Below are 26,606 nucleotides of genomic sequence, written 5' to 3'. Positions count from 1 at the left end.
GTTGTAGTATCAGGGTTGTCATGCCATTCTCAAATTTCATGTCCTAAGACACCTACAACTTTATACATTTAAACTTCTGAAGCTGTTCTTCTCCTGCCTGGAGCCACAGTGCTACAGTCTCCAGCCCTTATTCTTTCCATTAATGCAGTCACAGAGGCAAAAGGGAGAAAGGTGGGAATTAACGGAAGGGAGAGCATGGGGAGGAACAGCTGCCCTCCTTGTTATCTCTCCCCCCTGCATCCTCATGCTGCTCATGTGTTCTGAAGCCCATGCTTCTGTAGAGGCAAGTATCAAAAGGCGGCGTGTGATTTCTGATGTCAGTCTGCAGTAGGATTGTAGCTGTATTCTTCCAGCTCTTCTGCTTTCCCAGAAGCAGAACACAAGTTAACAATATGTTCCTGTATACTTTTAGCTATTACAGTAGGCCATCATGGGAGACAGGAGCTGTATTTTCCATAACTAGGAATGTGAGCTGAATTAAGTATTTATACAATACCTAAGCCATGAAACCGCTGATGTCAAAACGCCAAGGAGGTTGAGATCAAATCCATACCACATTAGCAAAATAGGAAAATGGAATCACTTTATTTGGACAGTGCTCAGCTGAGCAAGCATAATAAAAATCCCACGCAGTCATTTCTGGCATGTTTAAGTTCCTCATCAGCTTGCGGGATCAAAACTCTTGAATAGCTGAAGGTTCAAGAGATTTTGCAGACTTGTTGAAACCACACTGATTTTACAGGAGCCCATGTCCACTGATCAGCGTCAAATTTAACTTAAACAAGTAGAACTGCATTAATACAGCCATCATTTTCTGGATTGTTTGTTACTTGCGCGTATTTCCCTAAAGAGAAAAGGAAATTAAATGTCTTTAAAAGCTTGAAGTAGTTAATATAATAAATTAAAACTTAAAATTTGCATTTTTAGGGCTGCCTAGTAGTTGCTTCTGCTACAGCCCAAACCTAACATTTGACAATAGATCAATTGTGATTATAGGGCATTATCTTAACAACACATCAGGCAATGAAAACTTAAAAGCTTCTGAAACTAGTTCTGCTGTACAGGTAGTTAAACTACTTACCCCAGATAACTTTGCCCCCTTGTGTCACGAGGCCAAGCTCACTCACGTTCACCTCAATGACGGTACCTTTGGTAATTACACCCAGTGTTGTATACAAAGGAGAAGAAGGATTCTTTTTCACACCAAGGATAGGTAGGCAAAAAGTAGCTTTAAGTTCAGGATGTGTCACATGTGCCTTCTTGAAACGTAAGCCCTGTAGGATAAGGAGTGTTACAGTGATGTGATACTTGCTTTAAGCCCTCATGACTAATCTAGTTCAACACTTTCAGCATCATGTCATCAGCCAAAGAATGAAACAGTGTAGAATACAGAATGCTATCTGCCAACTATAGTAGGCCAGATTTGTTTAAAAACCTGATTAGTAACAAGATGTGTGTATTTCCAGGATGTCAATTTTTAGTAGCAGTACAGGAATACTTGCTACCTCAAATGGTTTCTGTTCCATGAAGATATGTGGTGTTTATGGTAACATATTTAACAGTGCTAGAGGTTTTCAAGACTAGAAATTTTTCCTTTTGTTCTTGTAAAACTGAAAAACCTTCACATATTATAAAATACCAAACAACCATCTCTTGTAGCATTTTATATCTAGCAACCTTTGCCTCATAAAGGGTACTCTACCATTAAGTACCATAACCTTTTCTCTGTCAATAAAAACCTATCCAAGGCTTCTCTGTAAGACAACAGACAAATAGTAATGAGGTGTGATCCAACAGGCAGCCTGCACAGGCTGTTGATGCCTGTAAGAAAACAAGAACAGGTATTCATAGAAAAATTACACTCTTAGCGAGTCTAGTTCTTCCTCCTGTGCTCTGCCAGGCTTGTAGAGCCCAGGCACTGTTCCTGCAGCTGTGTAAGAAAAGGTCAGGCTGCAGGCACAGCATTTCCCCTGCACACAGTCATGACTTCAAACTTACTTAACGAGCCACAAGGAGGCAGTTCTGAAGTCCCAGAACAGAGTTGGCCTCTGCATCTGACAGAATCACAGCAGTCTGAAAAAATAAGCCTCCAACTTTAAAAGCCATTCAAAGTGCCTTTGCTATGGACCCTCCCATGCTGATTTTGCAGCTCGTAGCTTCAATGTACTGGCATCATCTGAATTAGGGGAGTAAAAGCAGAGATATTTCAACTGTAGGGGCATCTCCCCACCGTCAGGCTATCTGAAGTTTAGATTTCTGCAATGTTCTACATTAGTAATAATTAAGTGCGTTATCAAAGAAGAAAGTTTCCTCACCCCTGGAGCCCAAAGCAGAAAGTAAAAAAAAAAATTAGTACTTTAACACTATTTAAGGCTCAAGAACATTACCATCGGTCGGATGAATCGTTCGTATTTAGGAGGCTTCCTAGTAAAACCATCTCCAACAAAACAAACTTTTGTAACCATTCTCTTCCAGGCCTTCTTCTTTCTCTTTCCTGTGCGAATCACTTTTAAAACTTCTGTTTCTCCTTGTGCTCGGACCTTTGGCACAGGAACCTCCCATTTTCCCTGGAAAGAGAATTTTAAAAGTCAATAGTCTTACATGATACACTGCTAAATGAGACAACTGAAGCATAAAATGATATTTCCCTGAAGAGCAGTGGTACACTATACTTCTTATACAACTCGTAACTACTCATTTTAATTAGCATTTAAAGTTAAGAAAATCAAGATGCTGCATATGCTTACTTTGTCCTAGATTGCTCAATTACTCAAGGTTTCAGATTTAGTACAGTATCATCAATTAGGCTTTGCCTGTAGTCTGTAAGCATCAGCAACACAAAGTAGTAATTATCAGAAGTAATAGTAAATATCTGAATTTTAATTACAGTTACTTACAGCTTTTTCTTTTCTTTTCTGCTTGATCATGTTAGAGAGAACCTTAGCCCGGGACTGGCCCTCTCTGTCCAGCAGATATGCTGGTACAGCTCCTTTAGGTGTTTTTTCATCATCCTTTTTCTTTGTGTTTCTTTTTTCATGCATTTTAATGCTGCATAAAAAGAAAATCAGTATTAAGAATAGGAAAAAAAAAAAGTATATATCCATGTAACTTAGCTTGTGCCTCCTCAAAATTTTCTTTTGAGACATATTTGTAAACAAGTATATATTTAAGGAATAATCCTAAATAATTTTTAAGGTGAAGTAGGAATTTCGCTTAATGTAATAACTGACAGACTGCATGGTACATAAAAGCTTGTCAATTCCTGTCAAGACAGTAACATAAGACATGCATCTTATTAACTTCTGTATGACATAAAACAAGCAGCCAAGCACTTAGAGAGATAATGGCCCTTCTTTCTGGCAAAAAATAACATACTTACTACTCTTCTGAGATTTGACAGTAATGCTTACAAATCTGAATAACCTGTGTGTGAGAGGGGTTGTATTTTCTTAATTTTGAGGCCATTTAGGCAGAAAAAAGAAGACCCACAAACTAGTTAACAAACCTGCTGTCTTTACAAGTAGCAGAGGAAAACAACTGTCAACACTTGGAAAGCAACAGAAGCAACACAGTGGACAGATAACAAGTTCATTAGCAAAAAAATAATATGGTTAATTGTTTTAATTTCAATTGCTGAACAACAAATTTTCAGAAAAATGGTTTAGTTTATCTGTGCCCGATATTGTAACTTATCCTGGAAGAGAAGCCTCATGTTCTGCTCAAGCACTGTATGTTACCGCACGTCCCCTCTTAATACTCAAAAAATGCCTGCCGCCTTTTGCTACACTATTACAGTGGCTCATATAAAACCCCTAAGTGAATCCAATGGTTTCCAGAGCAGAATTGTTAACATCTATTGGGAGGAAAGCAGAGATGTCTTTACTGTGGCAAGACCCACTTCCTCCTACAACCTCAGCACAGAATCACAGAATGTGCGGGATTGGAAGGAACCTGGAAAGATCATCCAGTCCAATCCCCCTCCTGGAGCAGGAACACCCAGATGAGGTTACACAGGAATGTGTCCAGGCTGGTTTGAATGTCTCCAGAGAAGGAGACTCCACAACCTCCCTGGGCAGCCTGTTCCAGTGTCTGTCACTCTCACTGTGAAGAAGTTTCTTCTCATATTTAAATGGAACCTCCTGTGTTCCAGTTTGTACCCACTGCCCCTTGTCTTATCACTGGTTGTCACTGAGAAGAGCCTGGCTCCATCTTCGTGACACTGAGTCTTTACATATCTATGAACATTAATGAGGTCACCCCTCAGTCTCCTTTTCTCCAAACTAGAGACCCAGCTCCCACAGCCTTTCCTCATAAGGGAGATGCTCCACTCCCTTCAGCATCTTTGTTGCCCTGCGCTGGACCCTCTCCAGCAGTTCCCTGTCCTTCTGGAACTGAGGGGCCCAGAACTGGACACAGTATTCCAGATGTGGTCTCCCCAGGGCAGGGTAGAGGGGCAGGAGAACCTCTCTGACCTACTGACCACCCCCCTTCTAATACACCCCAGGTACCATGGGCCTTCCTGGCCACAAGGGCACAGTGCTGGCTCACGGTCACCCTGTTGTCCACCAGGACCCCCGTCAGAAGTACAACCTAGGAGCCACGCGGCTCTTTGGAACGGTATTAACGTCTCATCTCGCCCACATCGGGCAGCCCGGACGGCGCCGGAGCAGCGGCGGGAACTCACGTCTTCTTCATCTGTATCTTCTCGCTGTGCCGCTGCCGGTGGTACAGCTTGGCCTTCAGCCCGATCATCTTCTTGGCCTTCCGCGACCGCTCGTGCGCCTCGCGGCCCTCCTTCTTCCTCCTCCTCTCGTGGTAGTCCAGCCGGTACCCATAGCGCTTGCGGTGCAGCTCGATGTGCTCGTTCTGCGGCTGTGGGCACAACGCGGGGCGGTGAGCGCCGGACGCGGCCCCGCCGAACGCCGGCGCCGCTGGGACAGGCGGCGGCGGCCCGAGCGGGCCCGCGGCACGGCGGCAGCGGCGCCCTCAGCGCGGGGCGGCGGGGCCCGCCCGGCCGCCGTCCCCCCTGGCCCGTCCCCCTTGGCCCGTCCCCCGTCCCGCCGCCGCGTCCCGTCCCGTCCCGGCTCCCACCATGGCGGCGGCCCCGCGGTGTCCCCACGCGCTCCGCCGAGCCCTCCGGCCCTCAGCCGCCTCCGCAGCGGAAAGAGCGGGCGGGGCGAGAAGCGGCCCCGGCTGGAAACGCTTCCGCGCGGCGCTTTGGTTCCTGCCGGCGGAGAGTCCAGGTGCGCGTCTCCCGGGACCTGCGCGGCCACTGGGCGGGCCGGAAACAGGTTAAAAACAGAGAGGGAGAGGCCGGAGCAACGCTTTTAGCCTCCTGGGTTTGTCCGGTGGGAACGTGAGGGCGGGACCCGGGGCTGCGAGGTCCTGGGGACGGAGAAGAGCACGGCTCCTTCCGGCGGCATGGCGGCTGTCCCGGCCGGAGCCGGAGCCGCACTCGCGGCGCAAGCCGGGGCTCGGCCCTGCTGAGGCTCTTTATCTGGAGACGGCAGATAACGCGGGACCGGCGGAGCGACGTCCCCGCGGTGGGTAGCGCGGCGGGAAGGGCGCTGCGGGTTTGCGGGGCGGCCTTCTGGGCAGCGGCGGGCGCTGAGGGCACCGCTCCCGGCCCGACCTCCTGCTCCGCGGCGGCGGCGCCACAGCGCGGGCGTTGGGCTTGGAGGATGAGGGGATTGAGCCGGTCTGCAGGCTTCTTTCTCCTTATTGCGAAACTTTGCCACAAAGCGTAAATCGTAGAATCACAGAATGTCCTGAGTTGGAAGGGACCCATAAGGATCACCGAGTCCAACTCCTGTCCCTGCATGTGACAACCCCACAGTTCACACCATGTGTCTGAGGACATTGTCCAGTCTCTGCTTGAACGCTGTCAGGCTTAGGGCTGTGACACCTCCCTGGGGAGCCTGTTCCAGTGTCCGCCACCCTCTGGGGGAAGAACCTTTTCCTAATGTCCAACCTAAACCTCCCCTGGCACATCTTCCTGCCATTCCCTCGGGTTCTGTCGCTGATCGCCAGAGGAAGAGCTCAGCGCCCACCCCTCCTCCTCCTGTGAAGAAGCTGTAGCCATGATGAGGTCTTCTCCAGGCTGAACAAACCAAATGACTTCAGCTGCTCCTCATACAGCTTCCCCTCCAAACCCGTGAAATCACCAGAGTTGCATGTTGGTGGCTCCACCGATAAGCAGCAGCTGACCAGGAATGCTTTTGAAGTGTCTGCACTTGGGCTTTGTGTCACAGTGGTTTCAGCCTTGCTTAAAAATTTATAGAAGCTAATATTTTATTTCTGTTCTGAATATGTACTTTTTCCTGCCCTCCTCCCTCTGTCAAGATCAGAAGAGCTATTTACCCTTCACTGACTCGTAACCTTTACTCTAGAACTTATTTGAGCATGAATGTAAACTCTCATCTTAACTCTTCTGCTCCACTGTTTGCAAATTTATTTGAGAAGTATATTTGGTGTTTGTGGCCATGCATTTGTGGTGCATTTTTAAGGCTTAATAACATTATTTCTACAGATCTGACACAGATTTAACCTGCAAAGCAGTAACCTGAAAAACAGTAACCTGATCAATTAAGTTTAATGACTGATTTATGTGGAAGTAGTAGAGTTACCTGTTTTCTCTCATGAACATTTTGTTCAATGTTTACTTATCTTGGCAGGGAACAGCTTCAGAGACAGGAGCAGAATGTTGGGCATTATGAAGAAATTTCCGATAAATGCATTGAAGTCATCAAGTTTGTGCAACGAAGTAAGCTTTTTCCTAAATTCTTATAGTTCCTCTGTGAGCAAAAGGAGTACTTGGGTTACTCTGAGTAAATTTAAAAAAAACCCTTTCCTTTAAAAATTGGTATCCAAACAGAACGCATACTTTCATGTTGGAATTGGACTTTCATGTATGTCAGAATGTGAAAGTTGATTTTCAAATTTTTCTATAAACGTTTTACTTATCTGTAATTTTGTTTGCCTAACATTTGTCATTGAAATATTTATAGTATTTTAAAAAATAATTAGACGTATTTAAAAATATTGTGGCTAGTGGCAACACGTTTTGATACTATAATAGATTTTTACCAGAATTCCCAAATAATGTTGGGATTGGACTTGGTTTAAACCTCGGTGCTGCCATCTTCATGCTTCTGCTTCCAAAAGCTGATATTTGGAGCTTGGGTAAATACCTAACAACAGTATCAGTTCTTGTAGATTTTTTTTTAGTTTAGTTTCCTACAACTGGCAAAAATGTACCTACAAGTAATTATTTATAATGATAAATTTTCTGTATGAATTCTTTTTCTTTTAAGTATGGGTACTTCAGAAAGACAAAGATGCGAGTCATAAGTGTGACACAACAAAACCACAATCTAAGACACTTCAGTTCTTCACAAGGTATAAGTTTAAATTATTTTCTTAATAGTAGGGATTACTCTAAAAATGAGTAATAATACTTTTAAAATTGTCTTTCAGCGTATTCATTTTATCATTATTTGTGAAATTTGGTGTATGAAGCACAAACAGAGCAGTTAATAGGTTCAAGGACTGAAAAGAAGTGTTTTGTTCTGCTGCTGTGTTCTCAGTAGATCCATGGTATGAAGCTTTTAGAAAATATAAAAAATAAAAGATACAGCTGTACAGGAACTCAGGCCAGCTGTGAAGTGCGCTGTGACCTCTGTCCAGTTACCTGAGGTGTTAATTTGTTGTCAAGTAACTGATGATAGCCAGCATGTTGGACAAGGAGAGAAAGACAGGAATCTGATTAAGTAGAAGTTTTAAGCTGTCATTAGTGTATTTTCTTTGCAGAGTCAGGATAAAAGAGAGTAAAAAGAATAAAATAGTTGGAAAACAAAATTCCAATTAAAAGGATTTTTTGCTGTTTTTTGAGTAGCTATGCTGAGATTGGATGGAAATTGATTGATACAAGGTAGTGTCAGGAGTCAGGGCCACTTGTTGCATGCTTTTTCTACATCAAGGTGGAGGTGGGAACAAAATACTGGTAACCGGTGGGTAACCCAACTTTAAAAGAAAAAAAGTGAATGGGTTCAACACTATGTATCTTAGCAAAAGTCTTTAACCTGTAGTCACATACCTGAGAAGAAGACTTACTCTTCTTAGTTGCTGATGTCAACACAGTCTCTGTTGCCACCTGTTACTGTGGTGGTGTCTGTGCAATGTCCTTGCTGTCTGCTGTACTCATCCCCAATTTTGCTGTGCTGAATGCCCCAGCATGTCTCATGGAGGCAGGGCTTCATTCTGTATGCGAGAAGATACCGCAACTTAGGCAAGCAAGAAGTCTCAGACATACTAATACATTATTTTGTGGGTTATTTCAGAAACTGGAGGGCAAAAAGCAGTGTTGGAGTTTTTATTTGGGGTAGTGGTGGTTGTTGGTGGATTTCCAGCCTGCTACCTTGCTTCTCTTAAGATCAGTTAATATCGAGATGTTAACCTATAAGATACCTCTTTAAATATCTCTGTAGTAAGAGGGATGATTTGTAGATGGTGAAGGAATGCTAGTTAAAATATTATTGAATTCTGTTTGGCATATTGAAGGTAAACTGAAGTACTAGGAAAGTGAATTCATGAAACACAACTCAAATGGTTTAAGTAACTGGATTATGGATTAGTTTCATAAAAATTTAGCTTGACAGCTTATTTTCCAACTAAATAGGGTGTGAGAGAGGAAATATCTTTCAAAGATAGGCTATTAAAACTCCTTAGCCCTTTGTTTTCTTAACCTAGTTCAGTTTATGTTTTTCCCTGGAGAATTATGCTGTTTACCTTCAGTGTTTAAAGGAGAAATGAGTTTTGAAATGTGTTCTCTAACAGCCAATTCAAATGAATGTCAGCATTACAGTTGTCTTGCATTTTGGCATGTTTTGTTACTGCTTCTGCGGGGTAAGGTTTTTGTGCAGTGATTATACTTTTTTGTGCTGTCTTTTTCCTATTGTTTCTAAATTACAGCTGTTCTGAAGAGTTTTAAGAGAGAGAGATTTATTGAAAGTTAGGTACATATATTTATAAATGTGGGGTGCTAGAGATTATGAATTGCCATGAGTTGTGACTCTGAATCTTTTAGTAAGTTTTTAATGACTTTTTAAAAATGTATATGATTTTGTTAAAATCTCTAATTTGTATATTGGGGTCAGTCTTATAAATTATTTTGTTTTGTTTGTCTCCAGGAGATGTTAAGTCACTGCGTTCTGTCATTAATCCTCATATATCCAGGTATGTCATGCTAGGTTGTTTTTTGGGTATAACCAGCTGTCAAAGGAACTGATGCGTTAACAAGTCTTGGGTTGTTGCTGTGCCCGTCACAAGCATAGTTCATGCGCACATTTTAAATTAAATTTAGTCCTTCTTTTTACCTTCTGACATTTCATTACAGAATGGCTGTTGGTGTCTGAGGGGTCTTGGACTGTCTTTTCTTTACGTCATGGGAAACAAAAAGGGTCTTTTAGGGAAGGTCCAAATCCGTGGTGTTTGCTGGGAGCCGAACAAGGGTGAAGGGTTGTCCTTGCACCTGGACCCCTGCGGTGGGCAGCGCTCTGTACTTTGTGTCCATGGGAGCCCTCAGCCCTGTTAGGTGAAGGCCTTTGTAGTGACGGGGCAAGTAATTAGAGGATGGCAAGGTATTTAGGTGCCGAGCTGCCGTAGGAGTCGCTTGGGGGTGAAGTTCCCTTGGAAGACCACTTACGTCCTGAGGGTGAGTTCAGCTGGCATTAATGGTGAATCTGGGGGCTGGTCACAAGCCTGTGATGCGCAGAGCCAGTGAAGCCGTTTTGGAAGCCTCTGGGTGAGGTACTTCAGAAAGGAAGATTTGGCTGAAGAGAATCAAGGAAAGCTTCATGGGAACTTGGATGCTAGATTTGGCTTATAAAATGTGTATGTGTGGGGGATTGTTTCAGGTGCCAGAGGTTAGGGACTGGGGTTCTGTCTGTGGGGAGGGCAGGTGGGTGAGGATGAGGCCGAGAAGTGGCCTAGCCCTGAAGTAAAGTGTGGAAACCTGTTCCAAAACTCTTCACTACTACTGATATGAAGAAAATCCACCATTTCCATGCTAACGTGCTTCAGTATCGGAACAGAGGAAAAGTGTTATTCATCTGGTGTGCTGTTCATTGTGAATATTAATCGTTTATGCAAATAACAATATGACTGAATAAAAAAATGACCTCAGTAAAGGCAATGTTTTCATTTTATGCAGAATCCGAAACATTGGCATTATGGCCCACATTGATGCAGGGAAAACAACAACAACAGAGAGAATGCTGTATTATTCTGGATACATAAGAACACTTGGAGGTTAGAAATACTTTTTGTATTCAGTAGCTTTGAGAGTTTTAATAGACTACAATAACATGCAACCCAGTTAAATGTTTTTGGTGGTGTACTTGGCATGGAAGCCGGTTGTTCCAAAGCTGTGCTGCAATATAATGAAATTTTAATGCACGTTGTATTACTTTCTAAGGCAGTTGTGCTTTGAGAGATCATTGGTTCTTAGTTTTCTTTTAGTGAATTATGGTTTGTTTCAACATTTAATTAGAGGTTGTCCTTGTTTTGCTTGTTGCTCATTGGCCATTCTGGTAAAGCTGTTTCTTCATTTCTCTTTTGACCTTTAAAAAACCAGGTTAACAAACAGTAACCATTTCTTTTGAAAGTCATGCCACAGAAAGTATTCCCTGCTTCAGCAGCTCTCACAGAGTTCAAGATTTAAAGGGTCAGAGCAGCCTTCATTTGTGCTACTTGCCCTTGGTGAAGCTGTGTTGGCTGTCACCAATCACCTCCATATTTTCCATGTGCATTAGTGTAATTTCCAGGATGATCTGCCAGGCACAGAGGTGAGACTGACTGGCCTGTAGTTCCCCAGGTCTTTCTTTTTTCCTTTCTAAAAAATGGGGCTTATGCTTTCCCTTTTCCAGTCAGTAGAAAGTTCACTGGAATGCCACAGTTTCTCAAATATGAGGAATAGTGGCTTAGCAACTCATCTGCCAGCTCCGTCAGGATCTGCAGATGCATCTCATCAGGTTTCATGGACTTTGCTTTGGTTTTTAAGTTTCTCGTGGTGTTACTAGGATTAAGAACAACAAAAAGGTTGTTGGAAATGCTTGTCTTTGACTTACAGAACATTCGTTCCCTGGAAAGGGAGCCTGGATAAATTAGCTGATGTAATAATTTTCTGAAAAAGCATAGTTTTATAGCATGCATGTATATAAAGGGGACAGTATTTCCAAATCTCTTTGTATTCCAAGACAATTTCAGCTTTTGAATTATTTACCTGCCTAACTGTAATATTGCTTCCTGTTCACAGATGTTGATGATGGGGACACAGTGACAGATTTTATGGTACAAGAGCGAGAACGTGGCATTACCATTCAGTCTGCTGCTGTTACGTTTGACTGGAAGGACTACAGAATCAATCTAATTGACACCCCAGGTACTGTGCTTTGGCAGTACTTGCATTATTGGTGAAGAGTAGTGGTGGGCTATCATAGGACTTAAGTCTTCATTTAAAATACGGTGCAATGTTTAACTGGTTTAATTGTGGCAGTAAAAAGGCCTATACTGAGCTGTGTTCAGCTTTGGCTGATTATTGTTTGCTGGTGCCTAGTCCAGCTTGTTTAAAGTGAGCTCAGACATTTCTGAACTAAATTGCTCTCAGTTCGGGGATTACGATGTAACAGTCTTGTGTGTTTCAAGGACTGATGGGTGTATTTCTCTGCAGGTGAAGACATGGTTGTTTTGACATGATTTAAAAAAATAATTATCTTGACCTGTTGATGTTGCATGTACAAATTATGACAGTATAAAAGGAGGATTGTTTTTTAGGTCATGTGGACTTTACAGTGGAAGTTGAGCGTTGTTTGAGAGTCCTTGATGGAGCAGTAGCAGTGTTTGATGCTTCGGCTGGTGTTGAGGTAAAAATAACTGGTAGATTTTAATATTTTTTTTGTCTAATGACTTAAATCAGACTGAAATAATAATAATCATAGTACAGAAATGTTGCTCTGTATTATCTCTTTTGATACTTTGATAAAAATTTAGTGCCAGGAAGCTGAGCATTTAAGTTCAAGTCCTGTAGTATATAGCAATTTCCATGGGAATGAGGTGCAAATATGTTGAATTCCCATTAAAGTCTGAGGTTTTTTTGGTGTTTTGTTGCTGTACTTTACAAACATTGAGGTAAATTCTTCTGGCCAGCTCCACCACTGGAAAGAAATGAGTATCTCTTCATTTCTCATTTTCAGATTTCATGTAGAAAATTAGTAATTTTCAACCAGAACTTCACCCTTCTCAACAGCTTATTTAACATTCCTTTTGGGGCATAGTGCAGAAAAGGTGGAGGAAGGCTGGAATTTGACTTCATAGCATGAGATGTTTGAGTAGTTCAGTCGTGTAGAAAAGTTACCTGTTGTAAAATCACTGTATTCCATGGGACATACCTTTTTTCCGTAGATGAGGCATGAAAGAACTCTTGACCAGTGTGATTCCCATTATTTAACTTGCTATTGGAAAGCATTTAGTTGCCATCATGTGTGAACCTGAACTGAGTAACAGCCCCTGCCCCCATCAACAAAACAATTACATCTGCTTGTGTTTTTTCTAAAACTGTGTAGGAAATTATTGCATTATTTCCATTTATTAGTAAGAGACTGTTTCTGAATCTGAACTGATTTCCATATATGCCTGTTTTAACTTTCCAATAAAAACACATATAATAAATGGCTCAGCAGTACACAATTTACTAGCAAAACCGCAGGATTTTTTAGTGTTGCATGTGTAGCCAGAGAAACGCTTTCCTGTTTGTGCTTACAGAAATTGGCAATAAAGTCTTGAGTCACTACATTACTGAATTTTTTTCCATATATATCCTCTGTAATGCTTAGTTTCTCTCCATGTTCCTTTGCCCGTATGCCTGTGTGCCCTTAGTGGTGGATGGGGAATGACGACAGCTGAGAGAGCAGATGAGACAAAGCTGCTTGTGAAGTTAATCTGTGCTGCTGGAATCAGGATTGTCACAGCACATTCAGCACAGATCTGTGCTTGGAACTTGGTTCCTCAGCAGTATTGGGGAGTGTATAGTTCAGCTGTCGACACTCATGTTTCCATTTTTTCTTCTGCTTTAGGCCCAAACTCTGACAGTGTGGAGACAAGCAGACAAACATCAGATACCACGAATATGCTTTTTGAACAAGATGGACAAAAACAGGGCAAGGTATTCAGTTCATTTAATAACTGCTAAAATCTTTGTAAGAGGATGTATCTAATAAAGAAGTTCTGTTATGCACGGAGCAAGATAATTGTGTGAATGCTCACTATATACATCTTTGGTTATGCAGATACATATTTTTGTGTAATTTTAGGAGTGATTTTTGCAGTAAATAAGGAAAGGTAAACCTGTTTTACTGTATAAGTTTTGTGTAACTTAGTATCTGTTGTTTTAATATAGTTTCACATATGCTGTTGAGAGTATCGAACAAAAGTTGAAGACAAAACCTTTGCTTTTACAGGTAAGCATAGAATTGAAATGTTTATTTGCTTTCTTTTGAATAGAACTCCTTCCTTAATTTTTTGCAGCTGTCTAAAATCTCCACTCTATTTTCAGTTGCCCGTTGGGGAAGCCAAGACCTTCAGAGGACTGGTTGATGTTGTGACTAAGGAACAAATAATTTGGAAACCTACTTCTCATTTGGATGATGGAAAAAATTTTGAGCAAAAGCCGCTGCTGGAGGCTGATGATCCCAGCCTGTTCCAAGAAGTCCAGGATGCCAGAAATACCTTAATAGAACAAGTAAAGTTCTAAAGTAAATACGTAATATATTTAAAACTGTTATTTAAAACAGTAGAAAAAATAGGCTGAATGGGGCCTCTGGAGGTGACTGTTGCAGTGACCTGCTCAAAGCAGGGCTAAATTCAGCTTTAGATCAGGATGCTCAGGCCTTGTTCAGTTGAGTTTTCAAGTCTCTAAGGATGGAGGTTGCAATCTGCCTAGATAGCCTCTCCCAGTGCTTTGTCATTGCTGTAGTGAGACATTATTTTTTGTCCAGCAGGCATTTACCATGTTTCAACCTATGACAGCACCACTTGTCCTTTCCTTGTGTACCTCTGAGAAGAATCTGTTTTCCCTGAAGAAGGCCCACCACTGCCACCATTTCAGGTAGTGAGGGACAGCATTTACATTCTCCCATAGCCTCTCCAAGTTAGACAAACCCATCTCTCTGGGCCTCCTGCTGCTCTTAGTGGTTTTCCACTGGACTTCCTACAGTTTGTTAGCCTCCCTTGTGCTGGGGAACCTAAAAGCAGAGTGTTTTACGTGCAGCTTCACAAGGGCAGGGGAGAGGGTACTAACCACTTGCCCAGATCCACTGGCTGTGCTCTTGCTGATGGAGCCCAGTATGCAGTTAGCCTTTGTCACTGCACAGGGACGCTGCTGACTATGCTCACTGGATCAGCAGGTCCTTCTGGCTGACTTCTGAAGACCTGTTTCCTAGCTAGCTGATCCCCACTGTATCAGCGTATGGGTTTGTTCTTTCCCAGGTGCAAGACTCTGCATTTGTCCTCATTGAACTAATTTAAGATTTTCTTCACTTTTTTTCCATCTGTCAAAGACGGTTAATAAACATTGGAAACATTAATATGTGACAACAAAACATGCTGAATATAAAGAGACAGACTCCCTGGCTGTACAGTACATGCATAAAATGGGAAGTACTCCCTGTTTTATCAATAAGGAACTGAAGAAAGCAGATGCTAAATTTGGTTGGCTGACATCTTGTACTGTCTTGGATGCTAAAAGATTATTGGGACAGTGATAGGAGTCTGGCAGATGTGACCCAGAACCTGCAGGGTACCCATACCCTTCCAGAGTGGCTGCTAGAAGCTGGATGGGATGGTGCAGGCTGGTGAAAATGGCACTAATTACTGTATTTGAGGTAGCTGAATCCCACTCTAAATCTTGTTCCAGATCTATCAAAAATCCATGGGGAGAGATAAAGAAAAAAACTATAAATATTTATTTAAAATAGTTTGTTATACTGTGAAGCTAAGAAAGATAATAGAAATTTGATCTACTTGATTCCAGGTTTTGCACATATGATAGTTTAGAAGGGGTGAGGAACAGAAGAATTAATGGAAGTAAAAGAATAATTTCCCTGTTGAGCAGTGCAGAATATTTTGAAATAGTTTGTCTGAAGTGTTTTTTTTCTCCCCTCAGTTGGTGTTTTGAAATCCCACATTGTTTTGTGTAATAATATTGGAAGAGTTGGTTGCAGGAGAGACTCTAAGCAAGTCTTCTCTCCGAGTAAAGACTTGTGGTTTGGGTTTTGTTTTTTTTTATTTACATTCAGTTTGCTTTATATAACTTTTAAGTGTAATAGTCATTACACTTGAATGCATACTTTTATTAAAAAAAATACGGGAGGTTAACAACTGTGTTTATCTCAGATATCGATCTGTTTTTCTGGCACGCGTGCCCTCCATACAGCTCTGAATAACATTGTGCTAGTGCATGAACAGATGGTGCTAGGCTTTCGGTTTCCTTTGAAATGTCAGGATTGGAGAGGCCCACTTTATATTGCTCTGAGTCCAGTAAAACACATACACAATCTAGTTTTCAAATTTTCCAGGTTTTAAATGGGGCTGTTATTACTCAGCCTCTTATCTTAAGAAATGTATTGTCAGATATAAAGCTTTGTAAGAACAGTGTTAGGGTTTTTCGCTTTGGTTTCTGGGTTCTTCCTGGAGCAGGAAGGGCTGGAACAGTCGTGTGATAACTGAGATAACCTGTGTTCATAAAATATTTTTAACATACTTTCTGTCCTATTAATACATATCAGAAACACTGTAAAATTTAGTCGTTTCCATACCAGCCATCTTGCACACTTTGCTTTTACTAAATTAAATGAACACTTCCCTTTATCCCTTATGTTTTAGTTATTGGCTTGATTAGACATGTCAGTATTTGGTCAGTTGCTGTTTTAACCTGTAGAAGGGCCGAAGTGTCTTCTTGCACTTACGGTGTCCTGAGCCTTTGACAGCGCAAAAGCTTACAGGTGAGACAAGGTTTAAAGAGTAGTTAATTTGTCACGCTAAATGGTCCACTTTGAAAACACAGATGGGCTCTTGGACCTACAAGCCTTTGATACGATGAAGGTCAAAAAACCCTGAAGGTTTGTCTGTTTTTCCCAGCTGTATACCTGCTGGCTCGCAAAGGTTACTTGCTGCTTACTTCAGATTTCGCCTTGTTTGCAGATCTGAAATATACTCAGTTTTGCCCTTCATGACTGTCACTATATGGCTGCAGATTTTTGTACAAGCACTCTTTCCCCCACTGATGTTTTGCCTGGCAGCTGCTTTATAAGTTGATTTTTTTTTCCCTTGTCCTTTCTTGAAACCTTCATTTCCATAATTTTCTGTGGTGAGTTTATTCTGATGTCTTTGTTCCTGCTCTATTTAGCCATATATCCTAAATAACTGAGATTTGTGACTGCTCTTTGAAACTTGTGTATGCCAAATAGTGAAGAAGTATTCTGTTCAAGGTTGCAGATCTGGATGATGAATTTGCTGAACTGGTTCTAGGAGAATACAGTGAAAATTTTGACTTAATACCACTTGACAAGGTAATTTTTACATTTCATTATTTATAACTAGCTTTTACTCTGGAAGGCTGGGTTTTTACTTCTTTGGTACGTGCATATTATGATTTTGCAGATGTGCTTTTTTATCAGAAAAAAAAAATCACACCAGCTTCTGTAGTGAATATACAGTACTGTGAATTTAGGACAAAGTATATTCAGGCTCAGTGTGAATTTTGTATGATAATGCACTAGCTGTGGTTCTCAGACATGCTAGGCACAACCTTAAAAGTATGGCACCTTTGTGCAGCAAGAGTTTTTTTTGAGAGTTAGACTGCTGCAAAAGGGTTTAGGTAAAGGAGAATGGAATTTCCATGTAGGCTGAGTGCAGTTTGTGTCTGAGCTGCTGATTCTTACTAACAGAAGTAGCAGCATCTCAGCTGCTGTGAACTGGTTGGATCTTCAGACACGACATATTGAAAGCGGTGAAGTGCAACATTCTGAATTATAAAGACTGTTAGAAAAAGAACAAGAACAGCTGCAGATCTGCATGAAGTGCTTAGAAATCTTAAAAGCAGTGTCGTCTGTTTTAGCATCTGAACATTTGGGTTTCTGGTTTGGAGCTCATTAAAAACAGTGAAAGGAGTTTGGATGAGTGATGTTATATTTGCAAACATACTTAGCTTTTGGGGATTTGTTAGCAATATCTGGTAGCTGGAATGCAATCTAAGGCTAAATTGTAGTTCCCATGTTAACAGACAATGATTATTTTTTTTGCAGTTACGGTCTGCTATCCGCAGAGTCACGCTAGCTCAGAAAGCGGTACCTGTGCTCTGTGGCAGTGCATTGAAGAATAAAGGAGTGCAGCCTTTACTGGATGCTATCACTATGTACTTGCCCGCACCTAATGAGCGTTCATATGAGTTTCTGTAAGTACAAGGAGAAAAAAGGGTCAGGAAAAAGGAAAAATAAGTAGAAAAGCATAAAAGGAGAAAATAAAAAATATCAACAAAGCATTCATGTCTTTAAAAATGTTTACTGCCTTTAGGTATTAAATAACAGGAAAGATGAGCAGACATAAAAATACACTTAAGTATTGAACCTGCTTAGGTCAGTGCTACTTGAGTTGTATGCATTTATCTCCCAGTTGTCAAACGTGCACCTTACATTTCTAGTGTATTTTTAACCTGAGGATATTGCCATTTAAAAATTTGGGGTCTAGGGATCATCTCTAGTATTGTCTGAGTCACATGACACCTCACATATCCTGCTGGAGCTGGAACTGCTTAGGTTAATATTTTTTGGCATAAATTATGATTTTTAAAAATCTGCCTCTATTAATGTTACAATAAGAAATGATACTTTTTCTTAAAGGACTGGGAATTTAGGTAAATGTGAGCTTGAGTGGATTAATCCCACAAGTATGATTTTTGTTGTGCTTTTCTATTTTGCAGACAATGGTACAAGGATGACCTGTGTGCCCTAGCGTTCAAAGTTCTCCATGATAAATCTCGTGGACCACTTGTTTTTGTTCGCGTTTACTCAGGTTCACTGAAACCCCAATCAGCTGTATATAATATTAACAAAAGTTGCACGTGAGTAAGATAGAGGTTAAGGAGCAGAGCGTTGGGATGTCTGTTAAAGTCCTAAGTAACACAAGAATTTCATTTTCAGGGAGAGAATGAGCCGGCTGCTCCTGCCTTTTGCTGATCAGCAAATTGAAATACCATCACTAATGCCAGGCAACATTGCCCTTACTGTTGGGTTGAAACAGGTAATGGAAAATTCTTATTCTATAAGGGAGCTTGTTTCACTAGTGTGCTTTCTACTTCTGTGACATTATATCTCAGCTATGTTCTTGATTATTGTGACATATGTAAACTTGCTTTGTTTGAAGTACTTCCTCCTAAAGTGAAATATTACAATTTACAAATGTCAGTAATTGACCGGTGAGATGCTGTGCTGATTACATGGAAAGGACTGATAAAGTGCATTTTAATAGAGTTCTGAGCTTCTAGTTATACTGTGACTCTTAAAATACAATGTGATGCCATGGAGGGACCTCCTTTGGGGAAGGGGAGTCGTGTTCCATGTAAGGTACCCAAAGTTACAATTTAACTTAAGTTCGAATAAGTTGGTTTCATGCTTGCTTGTGTTAGGTTACTAATTCAGTGTGTTATTGTCTGAACAGGCTGCATAATTTGCACAGGTTTTTCTAAAATGTAACTAACTTAGGTACGCATAAGCAAATTTTCATTTAACAATATTGTTCTTTGTGGCTTTTTATCTCAACTGTTAAGTTAGATTTAAAATGCAGTGAACTGGACAAAGAAATGTTAGTCTAAATTTGAGCAGCTTTTCTTCTTCCAGATGATTTTAGTTATTATCTTTGAAGTGAGAAGTTACAGTAACTGTTTATAAATGAGTAAATAAGTGGAGATTAGTGTGGGAGGTTTTGAGGAAGAGTCAGGGTTTGCATTGTTAGTTTTTTGGTTTGTTTTTCATGTTCCCTCCTCTTGCCCTCCTCTGGTTGTTGATCTACAGAGTGCCACTGGAGATACCATAGTGTCCTCAAAGGCTTCAGCAGCAGCTGCAGCACGCCGGGCTGGAAGGGATGCTGCGGGACAAAAGAGATCTGCCAGTGATGCAGAGAGCCTTCTGCTGGCAGGTGTTGAGATCCCCGACCCCGTCTTCTTCTGTACAATTGAACCCCCTTCAATGGCCAAACAACAAGGTACAACATAGCTACCTAAGAATATTATGAGGTATTCTATAAATGAGATATTTAGGCATAACCATATTCTCCTATGTAAGGAACAAGGCTTGTCCCCAGTTGAAGCACACCTCATTGACCTGACTGAGTTGCAGAAGTTTAGCAGTCAGTGATCTAATAAGGCCCTTTTTGGTGTTTTGCACAGATGATGTATTTTAGATTGTGGTTGTCAGTATTCTTTACTATTACCACATCGAGCAGTACTAGTAGTAGTACTTTTCTGGTTTTTGTGTCTAGAAAAGTGGTAGTTCTTAATTTTGAAATAAGAGATGAAACTCTCCTTTCAGACCGTCATGCTGCAGTCACACTGATGCGCTGCACATAGTGTCCCGAGTACAAATAACCTTGAAATGTGGTGTTTTCTTTTTCAGTCAGCCCTCACATTTTTACTCTGTGGTTTAAAGTCTTCACTTGCCGAGACTTCTGTGTGCCTAGTTATGGTTCACCCGTGCAGTATGACCTGTAATCTTACTGCCTTTCACAGTAGCCTGTACCAGAGAGCCTGGTTATTTGACTCTTTTTGGAAATACTTACTTAAAATTCGGGATCTTCATTCCAACAAAGCTGAGCTTGGTTGGGGGTGAGTGGGAGGAAGGATAAGTGCCAGTGTATTGTGATGGAATGCAGCAATGTGGAAGTCAGATTTGGAGCAACACGTCTGTAGGCTGAGCAACTGGGTTTTAAGGTGTTCCTTGTTTTTGGTGGGTTGGATGTTTTGTAGCATGGGGGTTTGTGATTGTGTTTTGTGTGTGTTTTGTTTTGTGGTTTTTGTTTTGTTTCTTTATTTGTTTTTTCCCCAAAGACTATAAGGTAGATAAATGCAGTCTCAGCTGCTTTCCTCAGCAGTTAAGATAATGGGGAATCAGAAAAATAAAATTGTATTTGAACCTTTTAATGTTGAACTCATCTTGAAATATTTAGGTAAATCATAGGAGGGTTAGTTGACAATTTTTTCTTATCTGTAAAAAAGAAGCAGTACTTTTTACTGACTTGGTGAAGTCTTCATACAAGTACAAATACATACATTCTGTCTTCATACAAGTACAAAACATCACTCTTAAAATGGTATTTTTAATAATTAAATAAGCACTCGGTAGTGTGCAGTTAATTTGTTGGAGAGAATCAGAAGTTGCAAGTTGCTTGTAATTTGAGTTGACTTTGTTTGACAAAATCTGTGCTTCTCTGGGGTCCTTTTGATTCCTTCTGAGAATAAAACTTGACATTGTGAGGAAAGTGGTGTATAGACATTCATTGTGATTCTCAAATTACTGAAGTCTCTAGATATAATGTTTGATACTTATGTACAGACTTGGATAACGCATTGAGCTGCCTTCAGCGTGAAGATCCAAGTTTAAAAGTGAAGCTCGATCCTGACACGGGACAAGTAAGATGAATCTTATTTTGTCTGCATTGTAACCAAGCTTTATTTTAGAACTGCCAAGACCACCCTTCAGTCAAGTCATTTACATATTGAGATTTTCTTGAATAAAAGGACTCTCAGTGTTCGTATCGTGCACAAAGTTCTGTGCATCAAACTAAAATGGAGCCATGTGCACTTGTGCTTTACAGTGTAGAGGAAGTCATCCAGTGCTCTGCATGTTTTTGACAGTTCTGTATGTTAAAAGTTTGAATTATATAGTCTTGAAGATAATATAAGATGAACTTTTTATAGTGGTCACAGCAGTGGTAATTACCCTCTCACTTACATGGTGTTTACGTCAGATGATCTAAAGCAGTCCTGTTTTCTCTCTAGGCTCCTTAGAATTAAAAATACTTCTGAAAGACTATTAATTAAGAGCATGCAAGATCTTCATTAGACAGTTTGTATTCAAACCTGAGTATTGCATATTGTTCCTCTTCTCTCTCAACTGTCTTCTTACTAGACTATTCTCTGTGGCATGGGAGAACTACACATAGAGATCATTCATGACCGAATCAAACGTGAATATGGAATTGAGACTTATTTGGGACCCCTTCAAATAGCCTACAGAGAAACCATCCTAAATGCTGCCCAAGCTACAGGTAAAATGAGTGAATGGGAGGAACATCTTGTGTCTGGTTTTGCAGCTTGTCTTACTTTAAATGAACTTGAAGCTTTTAAAGAAATTTTATGTATTAGTTTTATCGCAGATACTTGCTTCATTTTTATTTATTTATTTATTTTTTCTTCAGATGTTTTGGACAAAACAGTAGGAGATAAACGACACTGTGTAACTGCAGAGTTAGAGGTGAGGCCCAGGTTAGGAGAGAGAGCAACAACAAAACCTGCCATCGAGTACGCTGCGAGTGTCATTGAAGTGCTACCCAAAGAACTCCAAGAAGCTATAGAAAATGGAATAGTGAACTCATGCATTCAAGGTAAAGGAAGTGCTACAACAGCTATACTGGTCTGACATTTCTCTAAGAAGCAATTTAATGTTTCTAGGAGAAAAACTAAAATATAGTACATATTAACATTAGATGCAAAGGAAAATTCTGAAAATTCTCTAACTACAAGAATTGCCAGACACCCCTTTCCCTATGCCAGGAAGGGAAGTCAGCGTGCCTTTGGTTTTAAGGTTGATTTATTCTAAGTGACTCACCAGAGAGCTTGGCGTTCTCTTGGTTTGTTTTTTAATCTGGTATAAGAGATCAGGTGTTTACTTGATGAGGTTTTGTAGACCACAGTGATGTGACAGAAGTGGTTTTGGAGGCCAGCATATACATACTGCACTTCTATTAGAGTTACTGATACTTTTTTTTGGATTTTCAAATATGTTAAATCCATGAAAGTAAGCTATAAAAAACCTTTACCTAATGGCAAAATAAAGGCTTTCTAAAGGACTAAAAGTATCCTTTCATTTTGCTTAAAAATACAAGTTATTTAATAACTTATGGCCAAAGAACTCTCCCTCACAGTAAAATTACGAGGCAGTGAGTGGATTGATAAATGAGAATTGCTCTAAAAGAAGCAGCATGAGGTGTTTTTTCCATGTTGCTTTGTGGAGTTGGAAAGCGTCTCTCATCTCTGGCTGTGGAATGAGTCTTGGCTGTGTGCCTTCTTCATGCTCCTTGAAGACACTTCAGAACTGTGCTGTCTACAGCATAAAATTCTCAGCATTCAGTGCTTAAAAAATATAAAATCTGGCCATGTTCTCTGTAGGAAAAAAGCTACATGTGAGGTTTTTTTCTCAAATACTTCAGGCCTCCCGTCCAATCTAGTTTTCGATCTGGTTGAGAGTCCGGGGCTGGAGGGAGGTAACCTACCAATGACACCAGTTGTGCTTTATCCCCCATGGAACTGGGTTAATGCTGCAGGTTTGGTAGTGGGTCAGTATCGGGCTTTGCTGTGATCACAATGTGTTGGAGGGGAAAGTAGAGAAGTTATTCCAGCTTCAGGTTAAACAAAAGGTTTCAGTACTTTTTCAAATGAGGTTTTGTTTCAATAGATGAGTTTTAGATACTATAATGTATTGAAAAAACATAACTTGGCAATGATAGTATGGATGAGCACTCTCGGGAACTTCTGGTTCTGAAAATTATCTGTGCTTTTTGTGAAGAGAATAAGAAAGTGTGAGTCTGCATTCCTTTGTCTCTTTTGGCAAAGCAGGACAATGACAAAACCACAGAATGAGGAACACAACCAGTAGAGGGGAGAAAGGGGAATGACAGGGGAAAGTGAGAAGTTCCAAATTAATCCTGAAACTTTTTGGCACGTGTCTTAATATTCTGAAAAACAAATGTGTTTTTCCCTTTTTCTCCTCTTTTCCTAGGACCCTTGCTTGGATTCCCAGTTCAGGATATAGATGTGACAGTGCAATCACTGACAGTGCATCCTGACACCTCCCACACAATGGTATCAGCCTGTGTCTCTCGTTGCATGCAAAAGGTATAGTGGAATTGTAAAAGCTGTTGTAGAATACAGTAGCATGATATACCAGTGGGAAAATATATGTGCATATATATATGAGAACATAATGGCCTTGCTGGGCTTTGTAGCTTTTGGAAGTAGAGAATTTGAGATGCAGTGTTAGCTGGAGATATGGAAGTACGTATGTCAATTTTCTGAAAAACCCAAACCAAAACAACCAGATTAAAAATCAGAACCAAACAAAACACAAAAAACCAACACAAACTCAACGTAACTCTCCTTCCCTTCCATGTAGGCTTTGAAAAAAGCGGGTATACAAATACTGGAGCCCCTGATGAACCTAGAAATCACCGTAAGCGAAGATCACCTCAGTGCAGCACTTGCTGACCTTGCACAGCGGAGGGGCAGCATTCGGGAAATCCAGAGTCGTCAAGATAACAGAGTTGTGGTTGCTGCTGTTCCACTAGCGGAAACCATGGTATGTGAAAATGCAAATCTGATCTTTTTTTATATGCTTAAAAATAATTAGGCTTCAGTTCACTTTTTCTGTTCATATGAATAAGTTTTGGAATGGATTTTTAAAATTTTAATTATTGGAGGTCTGAAGCAAGCGCCCGCAAGTATAGCAGTGGTTTTCTGCTTCATCCAGAGTGTTAAGCCAGCACATTTTCAACTGCAAGTCAGAGAAGTAGTAAATAATACTAAAAAGGTTTTACAGAGAAGGTTTTTTAAAAGTATATTATTAGGTTGACTTGTACATGTATTGCACTTTTAATTCAGTAATATTGAAACATTTACTAGTATTTTGCAGTATACTTCTGACTCTCTCTCTGTTGGTGACTTAAGCTGCTTTCTGTGCTAACTTATCTTCCCTTTATCCTAAATTGAGTGACACGTGTTCTCCATTTTGTCCAGGGCTACTCAACAGTTCTGCGTTCTCTAACATCAGGCTCAGCAACCTTCACGTTGGAGCTCGCCCGTTACCAAGCCCTGAACAGTCAAGAGCAGAGTGCACTTCTTCAGAGGAGGATGGGGCTGGTGTGATCGCTTTCCTCTGTGGAACAATCAAGCTATTTTCTGTCCTCCCTGTTTTCAGGAGCCTATGTATGTACACCAGTATGTCCTTCTGGGATCAACTGGCTTGTGGTAAATGATAGATTATCAGCTGTAGGAACAGACTGTGCTTCAAAGTGTCCAAGGGAAGGTTCAAGGCACAGCCTTGTAATTTAAAGCACCTGAACCAGAGATGCAACTGCAGGTTGCTGATTTACAAACTCTTATCTTACAGATAATCTGCAATGAGAAGTGATGCAAATCCTCTTCATGTAAATGAGCACTAAGTGCACCTTAATGCGCAATTAGGACCGTTTCTTAACTTAGTAAGTAAAGCTTGTGAAGTTTATGTCTATAAACGAAACAAACTTACAGTTTTGGCAGTCTGTATCTTGTTTTCAGCTGAATAGTACGGTTAATGAGTATTTTTAGCTGTACAACTGTAAGCATTATTTCCGGTATTGCTAGAAAGTAATTCGAGCAAGAATACAGGACTGGGTGTAACTTCTACCCAAGTTTGCTTTAGCAAATTTGTGGACTGGATGCTTCTGCAAATTGAGTGAGATCTGTGCAAAAAATATAAGAAAGGCAGAGTTCTGCTGGGGAGTGATCTCAACCTACCATCTCAGCGCACGTTAAGGGGGATTTCTTTCTGGACCTTTAGGAATTTGTGTTTTAAGCTGTAATGGGTCTGATTTGCCATGTGTTACAAGTCAGTTCTGATTTGCAGTTAGCTGGTCACATAGAAAAGAAGCAAAGGATAAGATACTTTTAAATAAAAAAGATGGATTGCTCTTTATTTAAATAGTGTCTTTATTTTTGCCTCAACTTTACAATGTCAGGAAACTGGAATTGGTAACTGGTATCAAGTTACAGGATTTCACAGTGAAGAACCCTTATTTCTAATAAAAGCTAAAATCCCCAATTTTTGCTCCAACAAGAATGTCAAGTAATTTTATTTTAAAAGTGAAAATTCTGAGTGTTGGTTCAAGATCAAACTGCATGTACATATATTCATGTCCCTGAGGCACTTCAGGTTGTTGACAATGAGTCTTTGCAGCAGTTACTGCCCTCTTGCTTCATGGGCACAGTATCCAACAAACACGGGTTCGGCTGCTATGCCACGGCTGTTAAAACAAAGTGGAATGTGATTATCGAACACGAGACTGGTTGCATAGGCAGGAAAAGAGATATAGCCACTCTTATTTTCATTTTTGTGTAAACAAAAGTACATCCAAGAAATAACAGATGGACAATTTAGGGAGTGAAAAAGGGCCCTATTCAACCATTGTACTTAAGTACAGTTCTCCATTTCAATTAGATGTAACACAATATTGGAAAACAGGTTGAAATATTCAGGGGCTAGTTGTCTTTATGTTCTGCAAAATCTACTGGTTTTACTGAAAAGTTGACATTAGCACATTGCACACCCCGCTCCCTCCCCAGTGTATCATAGAATCACAGAATGTCCTGAGTTGGACCCATATCGATCATCGAGTCCAACTCCCATCCCTGCATATGACAACCCCACAGTTCACACCATGTGTCTGAGGGTGTTGTCTGGTCTCTTCTTGAACACTGTCAGGCTTGGGGCTGTGACACCTCCCTGGGGAGCGTGTTCCAGTGCTCCAGCACCCTCTGGGGGAAGAACCTTTTCCTGATGTCCAACCTGAACCTCCCCTGGCACATCTTCCTGCCATTCTCTTTGTATTCTGTCACTGATCACCAGAGAGAAGAGCTCAGCACCTGCCCCTTCTCCTCCCCTTGTGAGGAAGCTGTAACCATGATGAGGTCTTCCCCTCAGTCTCCTCCAGGCTGAACAAACCAGTGACTTCAGCAGCTCCTCATACAGCTGCCTCTCCAAACCCTTCACCAGCTTCATAGCCTCTTCTGGACACTCCAGCAGCTTTATATCCTTTTTACCCTGTGTTGCCCAGACCTGCACACAGTGCTCCAGGTGAGGCTGCACCAGTGCAGAGCAGAGCGGGACAATCACCTCCCTGCCCGGCTGGCAATGCTGTGCTGGATGTACCCAGGACACAGTTGCCCTCTTGGCTGCCAGGGCACGTGGCTCATGTTCAACTTGCCATCCTTCTCCACAGAGCTGCTTTCCAGCATCTCATCCCCCAGTCTGTATGTACAGCCAGGGTTGCCATGTCCCAGGTGCAAAATCTGGTACTTGCCCCTGTTAATCTTCATGTGGTTGGTGACTGCCCAGTTTCCTTTATATGTAGCTCTAATTAGGCCATTTTTATTTATTTTGTGAGGGAGTCAGTTTTAGTGAACATGACTTTTTCCAGCCACACTAACATAAATTATTCAGTCCTAGTGTGGCTTTAAAAACAAATAAATG

At 41.0% G+C, this 26,606-nt stretch overlaps 3 protein-coding genes across 3 annotated transcripts in view; 1 reads left to right on the top strand and 2 right to left on the bottom strand.

The window, feature by feature from the left end:
* Positions 1–566: 566 nt before the first annotated feature.
* Positions 567–5,281, bottom strand: NSA2 (NSA2 ribosome biogenesis factor). Its single transcript, XM_065047326.1, has 6 exons — positions 5,092–5,281; positions 4,685–4,872; positions 2,898–3,048; positions 2,388–2,567; positions 1,082–1,274; positions 567–844 (listed from the first exon to the last, which is right to left on the bottom strand). Exons 1-6 carry the CDS (start codon positions 5,092–5,094, stop codon positions 777–779), a joined length of 783 nt encoding a protein of 260 aa, XP_064903398.1. The 5' UTR covers positions 5,095–5,281; the 3' UTR covers positions 567–776.
* On the top strand, positions 5,192–25,052 carry GFM2 (GTP dependent ribosome recycling factor mitochondrial 2). Its single transcript, XM_065047318.1, has 21 exons — positions 5,192–5,543; positions 6,675–6,763; positions 7,314–7,398; positions 9,189–9,234; positions 10,211–10,308; positions 11,315–11,440; positions 11,833–11,921; positions 13,131–13,219; positions 13,454–13,514; positions 13,610–13,795; positions 16,542–16,622; positions 17,358–17,506; positions 18,032–18,172; positions 18,252–18,351; positions 19,122–19,311; positions 20,658–20,734; positions 21,234–21,372; positions 21,523–21,708; positions 23,103–23,218; positions 23,496–23,678; positions 24,116–25,052. The coding sequence occupies exons 2-21, from the start codon at positions 6,701–6,703 to the stop codon at positions 24,242–24,244; spliced, it is 2,334 nt and encodes a 777-aa protein (XP_064903390.1). The 5' UTR covers positions 5,192–5,543; positions 6,675–6,700; the 3' UTR covers positions 24,245–25,052.
* HEXB (hexosaminidase subunit beta) overlaps positions 25,049–26,606 on the bottom strand; it is an 18,057-nt gene continuing 16,499 nt past the window's right edge. Inside the window, exon 14 of the mRNA XM_065047324.1 lies at positions 25,049–25,380. Coding sequence (XP_064903396.1) covers positions 25,317–25,380 — 64 coding nt within the window. The 3' untranslated portion in view covers positions 25,049–25,316. The remainder of the gene's footprint in view (positions 25,381–26,606) is intronic.

Source organism: Columba livia, chromosome Z (assembly GCF_036013475.1).
Source record: "Columba livia isolate bColLiv1 breed racing homer chromosome Z, bColLiv1.pat.W.v2, whole genome shotgun sequence".
Taxonomy (NCBI): domain Eukaryota; kingdom Metazoa; phylum Chordata; class Aves; order Columbiformes; family Columbidae; genus Columba; species Columba livia.
The sequence above is the reverse complement of the archived record's forward strand: the minus strand, read 5'-3'. Positions and strand labels throughout refer to the sequence as shown.